Source organism: Euprymna scolopes, chromosome 10 (assembly GCF_053919585.1).
Source record: "Euprymna scolopes isolate OS-2025 chromosome 10, ASM5391958v1, whole genome shotgun sequence".
NCBI lineage: Eukaryota > Metazoa > Mollusca > Cephalopoda > Sepiida > Sepiolidae > Euprymna > Euprymna scolopes.
The window spans coordinates 8,218,155-8,231,273 of NC_136491.1; the positions used below are offsets into that span (position 1 = coordinate 8,218,155).

Below are 13,119 nucleotides of genomic sequence, written 5' to 3' on the forward strand. Positions count from 1 at the left end.
CCTTGGAGGAAATCAGGACAAACTTACAGAAACAGAATGTGTTAGATGTTCGCAGAGTTCAAATAAAAAAAAAAACTGAGAAAATCGATACCAATACATATATACTAACTTTTGATTCCCTCACCATACCCAAAGAAGTGAAAGTCGGATATATGAAAATAAATGTAGAAATTTATATTCCAAACCCCCTCCAATGCTTCAAGTGCCAGAAGTTTGGACACCATCAAGATCGGTGCACACGATTACCAGTGTGTGGAAGATGTGGAGAAAGCGGTCCACACATTGACTGCAGAAAAGATTTCAAGTGTGCCAACTGCCTGGGAAACCATGGCGCTGGCTCTAGATATTGCGAAATATGGAAAAGAGAAAAAGAAGTGACCAAACTAAAACATATAAAGAATATATCCTACCCAGAGGCCAGGAAAATCATCGAAACTAAAACATATTCAGATGCAACAAAAAAAACTAATCCAATCAACAATCAAAATGGTCATATACATGTAACGGATACAACTGACAAGAAAATTGATGTCCTAAGCAAACTAAATAAAGGAAATGAAAGAACTATTAGAAGAAATGAGGAAAATGAATAGTGCAATGTCTGCAACCAATCCAAGGATAATATTTAGTAAAGACACTACTGAACCACAAAAAGAAACAAAACCACAAACCATTTCTACAAAAACAACCGAACAACCATCAAACACATCACAAGCCAGAAAAGAATCAAAAATCCCCCCAGACAAAAAAAAACAAACAAACAAAAACAGGGAAAGAAAGATCCCGATCTATATCTCGAACAGGGACTCCGACAGAAAATAGATTTGAGGGATTGGAGACGATGGAAGTTGAACACAATTCCAAATGATGAACAAAATATCACAATGGAATATCAGAGGGATAAAAGCAAACCAAAATGAACTCACATTATTAATAACAAATATGAGCCCAGCACTTGTCTGTCTACAGGAGACCTTTCTGAAAGAAAATAATACCATCAACATAAAACACTACACATCTTACAACTACATAAATAAAGATACGGACAGAGCTTCTGGAGGCACATCAATACTCGTGAAGAATGAAGTCCCTCAAAGACAAATAAATATAAACACAAACTTGCAAGCAATTGCAGTTTCAGTGACTCTACATAGAACTATAACACTTTGCTCAATATACATCCCTCCAAAAGATACAATCAACGAAACTGAGATAACTCAATTAATAAAACAACTCCCTAAACCCTTTTTTCTACTAGGAGATCTCAACAGTCACAATGTAATATGGGGAAGTAAAGAAACAAATAAAAAAGGAAAAGAAATAGAAAACATAATAAATAAAAATAATCTATGCCTCCTTAATAATCAAAACTACACCTATATGTACCCAGCAACAGGTACTTTCACCGCCATTGACCTTACCTTATGTGATCCTTCCATATATATGGACTATGACTGGAAAGTACACAATGACACCTGTGGGAGTGATCATTTCCCAATCATCATGGAAAGTCTAAGTACTAGCACTGAACAAAAAACACCCAAATGGAACCTACATAAAGCGGATTGGGAAGACTTCCAGGAACAGTGCAAAAACCAATTAATTATCGAAAAGAATGATGAAGATGACCATTTGAACTACTTCATTAAAACACTCACAAACATAGCAAATAATACCATACCGAAAACAACCAAAACCAACAATCGCAACAAACCTTGGTTCACAAAAGAATGCAGAAAAGCCATCAGAGCTCGACGAGCTGCCTTGAGAAAATTCGAAAAGTATCCAACAAGCGAAAATCTGGATTTCTTCAAAAACAACAGAGCAAAAGCCAGACGAATCCTAAAGGAATCCAAAAGAACAACTTGGAGAAATTATATATCCAAAATTAATGTGAATACCAAGGCGAAAACAGTTTGGAACATGATGAGGAAAATAGAAGGAAAGTGTAGTAGTACACCAATATCCCACATCTCTAAAGGCAACAAAATATACACCGATCAAAAAGACATTTCCAATAACCTGGCAGATAATTTATCAAAAATTTCATCATGTGACAGACAGAGAAATTCAAAAAGATTAGAGAAAAGGAAGAGAAAAAGAAAATTCTATTTAAATCACAAAATACTGAAAAATACAACCAACCTCTTACCTTGCCTGAATTAAAAGAATCGCTAACCAAATCCCATGACACAGCTACAGGGCCCGATGAAATTCCATATGAAATCCTCAAAAAACTTCCAGAAATCTCAATGAAATACCTACTTGAAATTTTCAATATTATATGGTCCAGTGGAAACGTACCAGAGACCTGGAAAGAGGCCACAATAATACCAATCCCCAAATCTGAAAACTCAAACATCCAATCCCAATCAAGTAACGTCTCAGATCCATTGAATTTCGGGCCAATAGCTCTAACAAGCTGCATTTGTAAGACCATGGAAAGGATTATAAACAAAAGACTAATCTGGTTCCTGGAAACAGAATCTTATTACAGAATTTCAAACAGGATTCAGGAAAAACCGAAGTTCAATAGACCACATAGTCAGACTTGAAACCTTCATCAGAGAAGCCTTTGTAAGGAAGGAACATTTAACAGCAGTGTTTTTTGACATGGAAAAAGCCTACGATACTGTGTGGAAGTACGGTGTTACAAGGGATCTGAAGACGCTTGGACTAAAAGGCAGAATGCCAATTTTTATTGAAAATTTTTTAAAAAATAGACGGTTCAGAATAAAGGTTGGCACAGCTCAGCTCTCTCGGACTTGAAAGAACAAGAGAATGGAGTACCTCAAGGGAGTATACTGTCAGTGACCCTGTTCAGTATCCGAATTAACAACATTGTAAAAAAACCTTAACCCTGGGGTAGATTGCTCCCTATATGTGGATGACTTCCTAATATGCTGTAGATCTAGATATATATCTATAATAGAAAGGAAGCTTCAATTGTGCTTAAACAAAGTAATGAGATGGACGGAAGAGAATGGATTTAGATTTTCCAAAAGAAAAACGAAATGCATGCATTTCTGCAAACTAAAGAACATGCATAATGATCCTGTCCTAACCATGGAAGGAATGCCCATACCTGTTACTGACCAGTACAAATTCTTAGGGATTTTATTTGACAAAAAGTTAACATTCATCCCACACATAAACTATCTGAAAAAAAAATGTAACAAAGCTGTAAATCTTTTGAGAGTGGTAGCACATACCGATTGGGGTGCAGACAGGGAAACACTCCTTAAACTTTACAGAGCACTAGTCCGCTCAAAGCTAGACTACGGTTGTTTCATATATGGATCAACCCGAACATCATATATAAAAAGCCTAGACCCTATTCACCATACTGGCCTAAGATTGGCCCTAGGAGCATACAGAACTTCCCCCGTGAGCAGTCTATACACGGAAGCACACGAACCCCCACTAGATCTAAGGCGAGAAAAGTTAGCCCTTCAATATTTACTGAAACTGAAGTCTTGCCCAAACAACCCTGCATACCAATGTATCTTCTATCCTAAATATGAAGAACTCTTTAACATGAGAAGAAAAACTATCAAAACGTTCGGGCTCCGAATGAAGGAAAGCATTGAAGAATCGAAAATTCCAATCTCCAGCATTCACAACTTCATACTGCCTAAAACACCCCCATGGACCATGAAACAAGTTGAAATAAAACTCAACCTAAACAAAAAGTCCAAATCTACCACAAACCCTATTGAATACCACAATGAACTTCAACATTTAAAATTACAATATTCAGACTACACCTTTATCTACACAGACGGGTCTAAAAGCAACAATCACACTGGATGTGCAGCAACGTACCATAAAACCACAATGAAGAGAAATCTTCAAAATGAAGCATCTATATTCACTGCAGAGACTATAGCTATCGATCTAGCACTCAACATAATTTCAGAGGAAACCACCAAAAACTTCATCATTCTCACAGATTCTCTATCAGTCCTATTATCTATACAAAATCAAAAACAAGAAAACCCACTAACAACAAAATTAATAGAAAAAATCAATATCCTTTCAACTACTAAAAACATTATTCTTGTCTGGATCCCCAGCCATGTGGGGATCAAAGGCAATGACAGAGCAGATACAGCTGCAAAAAGATCTTCTCACCTTCCACTGACAATTTTAAGATTCCACATACTGATCTTAGACTCCAGATAAAAGCATACATACAGGAAAAATGGCAACTGCGGTGGAGTCAGCAAGAGGGCAACAAATTATACTCAATCAAACCTGAACTTAAGGAACGATGTCCGGACATCAAGAGATCACGCCGAGAAGATGTGATACTGACTCGGCTGCGCATAGGACACACCAACTTTACTCATTCTTATATACTAAATGGAGAATCGGCGCCAGAGTGCATCCCATGCCAGGAGACACTCACAGTAAAACATATCCTAGTTGGGTGTGATGACCTTGCCCCAACTAGAAAATTATATTATACAGAAAGCAATATGGAAGACCTTTTTGAAAAGGTCAACTCAGCAAATATTCTAGCATACCTAAGGAAAGTAAATTTATATAAGAAAATTTAAGGAAATTTAAAGTCACCCAAATATACACATCCATGTATAAATACATTTAATTTCTTAGTTCAATTTTATAAAAAAAGGGAGGAAAGGCTGAAAAAGTCATTCCCCCCCTCCCAATAAAAAAAAAGTAAAAAAAAAAAAAAAGGACTCCGGCATTAAATGACCACATAGGTTGATATGCCGTAAAACCAATCAATCAATCAATCAACCAACAAACTACAAGCCCTTGTGTCCCCTTGACGTAAATATGCCTGACAAGCAACAAAATCCCACCCCTACACAGTAGAAACCTCCAGATGTCAGAAAGCCTTCTTCAATAGTTTCTTTCCCAGAACTGCTAGACTTTGGAATTCTCTTCCAGGTTCCTGCTTCCCCAACTATGAAGGCCCGGAGGCCACTCGAGTATAAGGATTAATGAGTGCGCAGTGGTCAAGGGAAACATTCTAGTAATCATTAGTAGTGTTAAATGGGATTACTTAAGGGTTTGGCTAATTTGTTCATGTTGGACTTAAAGACAACCATATTGTAGTCAGTTGGAAGCAGGAAAACGGAACAGTTCCACACTCGTGCAGTTCCAAGAAAGAAGCTTTGTTCATGGAATCTGTTTAGGTTTAGGCACAGTTGGGGAAATTATTAATACTGGTTTCAGCTAGATTAGTGTTTTTCATGAAATTCAGGAGAGGGAGAACCATAGACATGAAGAAGTTGAAGTATAATGTGAACAGACATCTTGTTGCTCAACTCCCTACATCAAAGTGGCACTGTGCCCCGTATTGTGTGAAAATGGAATTAAAAAAAACACAAAAAAAAAACAGGAAAAAATGAAGAATTACTTCCCTTTACAATTTATCTATTTCAAGGGGAAGCAATCTAGATATTTATTCTAAGAATTACCTCCCCTGGATATTTACCTTAAATATTAAGCACTTCCATTTTCTTTCTCGGTTTATCGGCTATAAATTGGGGGTGGGGGTGGATATTTTTAAAACTTGTTGCATCAAAAGATCTTTATCTGTAATTTGTAAATGTTTTTTTTCCTTCATTATGAATGAAATTGCGAAGAAAAAATTAAGAAATTTTTAATTGTTGGCTGAAGCTGTCTTCATTATTAAAGAAGGAAGCAAGTTTAGATGGCTTGTAGGATAATATTAGGTGTAATATTACTTAAAAGAATTCTCCATTTCTTTTAAAGTTGGCATCTATATTTGCCTGGGTTTCAGTTAAACAATGTTTAAATTACAAAAACCATCTCTTGAGAATATCAATATGTCAATACATTAAGTACTGAATTCTTTTAACATCATATCATTAATAAAATTTACAATCTCTTCTGCAATCCAACCATATTTGATAAAAACAAACTTTGGTTTATGTCTGACTTGTCCATCAAGATTTAGTCATGAATATCCAACATTCTTTGTTTTTATCATTGTTCAATCACATGTGAGACACTTTTGTTATTGTCTCGTCAGTGTTAGCCTGAATGCGTTCCACATTCTGGTTCCCAATTTCCACCCTCGATTTAATAAAAATAAATAAATAAATATTAAAAAAAATTAAAAAAATTTTTTTAATATTTATTTTATTTATATATTTGAAATTTTTTTTTCATTTGCTTGCTTATTTCAAAGTTATTGCGTATTTAAACAATCTCTTCGTTATTCCGGAACAGAAGTGGATCATAACAGTGAAAATCCAAGGTTTGCTTGTAAAGCAGACATACACACGTCCTTGAACAGTAATAAAACACATTGTTGGATTCATGAGTAAAACTTGGAAATGTCTGACACAGATGTAATTTTATTGTATCAAATATTGTTGGATTATAGGATTTTTAATCATATTAATGATTTCATGGATGAGTGGCATTTAATTTGAGTCACCTTGTAGAAAAAAAAATTATTTTAAATTGATATTTGAAAAATAAATTTTTCTGTATAATTAAAGTAATTTTCGTTTTATTTGATTCTTGGTAGGAAATTTCTTGGTGTAAAAATATTTTTGTTGAATCAAAGTTATGTTCATAAATTTGCTTTTGAATATTGTTTGAAAATTTGTAGGAAAACAAAACGTTGAGTAAAACTTGCCTTCGCATTTCTGTGCAATGTCTGATCTTTTTCTCTTATTGATCGTCATTTTAAAATGGCTTTTTTTTTTTTTTCAGGTTCATAAAAAACTTGGTAATACACACTTAGCGTTGTCCAATTTCTCCTGGGCGATGGATTTGGATCCGAAAGGAATAAATAATCAAATAAAAGAAGGCATAGACAAACGTTATGTAACCGATGATGATGACTCGCTTGTTAAAATGAACGATCCAGGTTAGAAAAACTTTTTTCTCTTTTCATATTCCTAACTGCCAAATATGACTGCATCGTAAACTTGCAACTGCAATACAATCATGGCTGAATCAAATCTTGCAAACTTTGTGATATGGTTTCTTTTAATGAACAAATTGTCAGCATTCTAATGTTTGTTTCTTTGCTTATCTATATTGTTAAAGTTATGAGACAACTTTTTTTTGTGTGTGTATAGTCGACATAACTTTGATAATTACAGTGAATTATTTATTATTAATATAAAAAATTTTTTTAATCTTTTTTTAGAAAGAATCCATAATGAAATCTTCATCCAACATCTGGGCAGGAGCTGCTAGAAAGGACTTGTCCTGCCTTGATAGTTCAAAAATAAACTTCGTAGCCTTGTGGGGGATGTCCTTTTCTCTTCCCTGCAACCTCTTTCTTACAGAAGAGATGTTGCGAGTTTGTCTCTGCTTTATCGTTATTTTCATGGCAAGTGCTTGGCTGAGCTCCATTCTATGGTTCCCCCCTCGCCAAACTTTCACAAACACTCGTCTAGCAGAAAACACAATCACTAATTTCCCCCGCTCTTTATCTGTGCCTAAACCTAAACGTAGATTCCATGAGCAAAGCTTCTTAGAACTGCACGCCTATGGAATTGTCTTCCGTTTTTCTGCTTTCCAGCTGACTACAATATGGTTGTCTTCAAGTCTAACGTAAACAAGTTCTTGACTAGCTGTTCCATATAAGTTAACAAATTTACCGAATTTCCATTACTAATGATTACTATATTGTCCAATTTCTACTGTACACTCTTTAACCCTTATCCTCGAGTGGCCTTTTGGCCTTGATAAGTGGTGATGCCTATGTAAAAAAAAAAAAAAAAAAAATGCATTTTAGTTTAATCTGAAACAAGTCGGCTATTTTCTTAATGCCGAAAAAAAAAAACCTTTCAAATTTTAAAGGGATTTGTAAGCATTTAAACTGGCTTTGAAATTATTAGCAAATTTACTAAAAAGATTGGATGCCTTATTGACCTACAATAATTTTATAAGTAGATATCAAAACAAGATTGTCATAACAAATTATCGTTAATAATTAAATGATAGTGTAAGCATTAAATTTAACTTTTAAAATCTTAAAATGTTTGGCAAAACAATGACCTCCAGAAAAAAACAATTATGTGTAGCTACAGCTAGTACATTAATTTGTCAAACATTTTTTTTTGTTTGCAACATTTTATAAAAATCGGTTATGTTTTACAATAGACAACAACCAAAAAAGTGGTGAAACAAATGCCGAACTTTCACCCCCCTCCCCCACACACACATAACTAGCTACAATCACTATCAACAATTTCCCCCACTCTCTATATATACCTAAACCTAAACGCAGATTCTATGAACAGAGCGTCTTTCCTAGAATTGCCCACCTGTAGAACACTGTTCCACTCGCCTGCTTCCCATCTGACTACAACATTGTAGCCTTCAAGTCCAATGTAAATAAGTTCTTGTTGAGCAGTCCTCTTCAATAATCAAATTCTACTAAACTTACACAATGATTACTACACTACCAACTTATATTCATTAACCCTTATCCTCTAGTGGCCTTCGTGCCTTTGTAAAAAATATGTATATATAAGCAAATAAATTCTACCAAAGGCAGTATAAGTTACTCTTCTACCTACTTTAGTAAGAAATGGTACATTGACACTTACTGGGTAGATTTCTACCAGTATTTTGTTTATTTTTCGAGCTTTGAGCAATTATTTAGACTCTAAAAATGGCATCCTCATTTTCGCCATCTTATGGTTGTTCTAACTCGACAACACGGCACTACTAGGGTTTCAAAGTAGATAAACATTTTAAAATACATTAAAGCACAAAAATTTATTTCGGTAGGTAGAAGAGTAACTTCTCTCGTCTTTGATAATGTTTAATTGTTTTGTTATCAGTTTTTCAGCTTGTTGTAAAATGTATCCGAAAAATAATTTTTTTCAATAAATTTAAATCTGCATTCATACCAGTTTTTGCCAAAGTCTTTTTTGATCTCTCTCCTCTATAAGGAAATGTCTCCGTATTGGGTTAGAAGTCACAAAATACTCTTACAAACCTTATATCGTCAGGAGATTTTGTGTGGTTCTAAGCTAGTTATTGAAAGGGAAAGGCTTTTTTTCACAAAGTGACTTTTTTTATTTTTACTAAGCATTAAAGCACAGCAGATTATTTATCTAGGTCAAATTTGCTGATTGTCTTTGGCAAAAAATGGAGAGAGAAAGTAATTGCTTGTGAATTTTTTTTTTTTTTTAAATTTGATATCTGTTTAGAGAGTGAGGGGAAAGAGAGATCAAGAGAGAAATGAAACAATTGTACATTTTTTTAATTTGACTGCAAAAAGTCATAAATAAATGATTATTTAATGAATTTTTATTTTTTTTATTTCATCTTTTTTTATTTTTTTGTGAAAAAAACTTGCATGAATTGAAAATTTCAGTAGAAATGGGTGTTCCTATCTTTCTGATTATTTGCCTTTTTGTCATATTGGATGGGGTCAACTTTGTGGTGTAGATGTTAAGCCTTTGCACGTCTGTGAATCCTACAAACATGCTATGTTGCCTACTTTAACATTTAACTTTGTCCAAGTTTCATCAATTGACAAGAATTTCATGTGGATCTCATTATCGTTTGATTTTATTGGTTCATATCTTTTTATTGCCTGTGATTCTTGTGTTTAGACAAAAATGCCTTTAATGCTGACAGCTCTGTTTCTGCAGTTTCATATGAAACTTCTCCACCAAAGGTTAATAACTGTAAAAAGATTTCAGAAACATCAGATATTTTTTTAACCTTGTACCAAACTTTTTTTTTAACCTTGTACCAAACTTTGAACTTGTGACTATTTTCTTGATCTTAATATATCTGCAATTTTAAATGAGCACACACACACATGTAATAATAGTGACTTTTTTGTTTTCAGTTGGTTTGGAGGAGAATGTTGGAGAGGCCGATTCTCAGGAGGCAGGCTCACAAAGCAACTCGTCAAACATCTCCAACATTGACCACGAAGATCTACAGTTGCAAGCTATGGAAAGTGATGAAAGTTTGTGATGAACTGAAGCGAGCAAATGGCCAGAATAGAATAACTGTGGGGGAGGAAGATAAGGAGAGTGAATTTGTTTCTCATCAACCAATGAAAAATCTTGTCATTCTTCTCATCCAGCAGGAGCAGCAGCAGCAGCAGCAGCGATATAAGCCAATAAGAGCAAAGGTGACACAAACCATAGGAACAAAATATGATTTTGAGATGATGGTTAAAAAACACTGGTAGCATCACTGGTAGCGGTGGTATGGCTATTGTGGTGGATGAGGCAACTTAATTGGTTAGTCGTTAAGGAGTTGGTACTCTTGTGAGGGCAGGGGGAGGGATTAAAAAACCACAACAGCTGATATTCAGTTGGGTTCATTTTTGTATTGTCTGTTTATTAAACAATAAAAATGATGAAAACAGATCAGTTGATGATAGTTGAAGTATTCTGAACACGTTCTATTTACTGCTCACCATGTTGTTGCAATTGCTGTGTGATAACCTAGTAACTCCTGTGTGATATCCTTGCAATTGCTGTGTGATATTGCAACTTTAAATCTACACCTCAGTGTTCTTACATTTCTGTTACTACTTTGAACGAAAACAGATTCCATGAAAGATTAAAATTGAAGACACTAACAAGTGTTTTAAAGATTCTTATTTGCTTATGTCTATTTGGGTAACACAAAAGCAAACGGCTTTATCTTCTTGATTTTTTAAATTTTTTTTTATTTGCAATATCCTTAATTTCTCTTTTTCATAGAAATTTTTTTTTTTTTTTTTTCAAATCTCAAATTCACTTGAAATTTCAGATCAAGGAATGATTGTGATTAAAAAAAAAAAGATTCTTTAAATATAAGAAAATATCTGAGAAAATTGTAAAAAAACAAAACAATTTTTAATTTTACATACGTATAATGACAATAATAAAGTCTTTACAGTGTGTTTTATCTAATTCTATAAAAGTTCATTTTAGAAAACCAATATTTGCTGGGGGTGGTTTTTTTACTGCTGATAATAGTGTTATTTTTATTTATATTTCTTTTCTAGTCCTTGTCTTACTGCTGACTGGTTTTACTAATTATTTTAAGGAAGAAGAAAAAACATTTCCAAACTTTGATAAGTATATTAGTTGATTCTAACAAACTACCCCCTTAAAATGATTTTTTTCTAGATAAAATTAAAAATTAAATTTATAACTTGATGTATAAAACATTTCTGGGCAGTTTTTTTCTGAGTTTCTTTTCCATTTTTAATTCTGTTATGTAATCATGTTTCTTAAAATTCTCACATTTTCTTTTTTTTTTTCTTATTTTTATTTAAAATTTAAGATTTTGCTTTATTAAATTACATCCTTTGGGGTCTCCATTTGAAAGTTTGGTTAGTGTTTTAACATTGCTTAAAACAATAAATGTGATCTATTTATTTTTAAACCTAACCCCCTTATCATTTGATCTCAAACCAATTCTTATAAATTATTTTAACTATATACTAGTGGTGGGCACCCGACTTTGCCCGGTCGTAAAATGTGCTTGAATATATTTTAATTCATGCAGATTTCATATTTGTTATGACAGAGCCAATTCTCTAATGAATATTATATTATATATGATACTGATTTCAAAAGTTCCCCTCAAAAAATAAATTGGGTACCATCAGCTAGACTCGAAACCAAAACAGTTGGTGTTTCAGCTGCGTTTACTACCATTTCAGCTAACCCGACAGATAAGAGATTTATAAAATTAAATCACTTTTAGCTGTGATTAGTTTTATGTATGCACAAACTAATACAAATATATCGGCAAGTTAAAATGAACATTTTGCATTTCGACTTGCTGCCTTCTGTACACAATTTGTTCATCCATCCAAACAAAGATTTTACTCATCATACACCATCCTTGGTGCATGATGAATATTTTCTGTTAATTTCAGTGTCATGTGACAAGTAGTTTAAGAGTTTATCAGTTAAATATTTACACACACACACACACACACATACATTTACTGTTTTAGTTTATATAGGTAAATTACTGTAAATCTCTTAAATCCTCTTCTCCATCCTCATCAGTGTTTTCGTTTATATTTGTAATACTTTTACGAATGATATACTCAGTCTTTATCAATGACTGATTGTTATTGATAAAATGTTTACAATTGGAAATCACATAACGAAAACAGGTTTTAGTATGAATATTTGATCTGAAATTTAAAAAAAAAATCTTTATTTTTTACACAAAATTTTTTTTTTCTCTTGCTTTTGTGTTACTTTTCTTGACTGATACATCTAACCTCCTACATTTTTAACAGTAAATAAAAAAATTTTTTTTAATTTAACAAAAAATCTACCCTTCTCCTCATAATTCCAGTTATTAAAAGCCCCCTCCCCCTCCTCTGCAACTTTTTTTGCGGAAGTACAAACCCTGCTGCCCCATGTTCTACTCGGTATTTGACTCTAATTGCTACGGATGACGGACATTTGTCAATTAACTTTTCTACGCGTGGAAAACCTGTACATTCGAGACATTCTTTTTCACCTTTTTATGTAACAAGAGGTTACGGACAAAAAAGAAAACATTCTGTATTGATGAATACAGACAGCTGTAAGTATTGCTGATCTGGTAAAAACAGTGTGACAGACTTTGTTTCTACCAACTGTTGCTGTGTGGAGCATGTATTTAATGGTTTACAATACTTCAAAGACATTAAATAATAATAAAATTCTAAACCAAATGTTTTTGTCTTTTTTTTTTCTTTTGGCAGAAATCATCAAAGCTGCAAATTAAGAACAGTTGCAAATAGATGTGTGTATAGGGAGGGTCTTTTTATACTTGAGCATGATTTGTATTAATCCCAGCTACTATACCTTCATTTCTTGTCTGATGATGGTTGTTGAGGTGGTGGCTGAACTGCTTAAGAAGCTGAAATCCAAAACCTCTAAAATATTTTTTAGTTGAATAAAATTTAGTTGTGCTCGAAATAGCATTACACACGGACGAAAAACCGCTCTGGATAATAACAGATTTAAAGGTAGTGCTACTAAAATCGTCATATTTTAAAAAGCAAAGCACTTCAAGTCTGTTTTGTTAGGAAATGAATATACTTTCAAATGAATTAATAAATAATAACGTACACTAGGCAGATAGGTAAGAAGGATTACATTGCAAATTAAGCCTCCT

The 13,119-nt window shown here is 33.5% G+C and overlaps 1 protein-coding gene across 1 annotated transcript in view; it reads left to right on the top strand.

Annotated features, from left to right (window-relative positions):
• LOC145285798 (cell division cycle protein 27 homolog) overlaps positions 1-10,367 on the top strand; it is a 154,458-nt gene extending 144,091 nt beyond the window's left edge. Inside the window, exons 19-20 of the mRNA XM_080134175.1 lie at positions 6,724-6,880; positions 9,836-10,367. Coding sequence (XP_079990301.1) covers positions 6,724-6,880; positions 9,836-9,966 — 288 coding nt within the window. The 3' untranslated portion in view covers positions 9,967-10,367. The remainder of the gene's footprint in view (positions 1-6,723; positions 6,881-9,835) is intronic.
• The last annotated feature ends 2,752 nt before the right edge of the window (positions 10,368-13,119 follow it).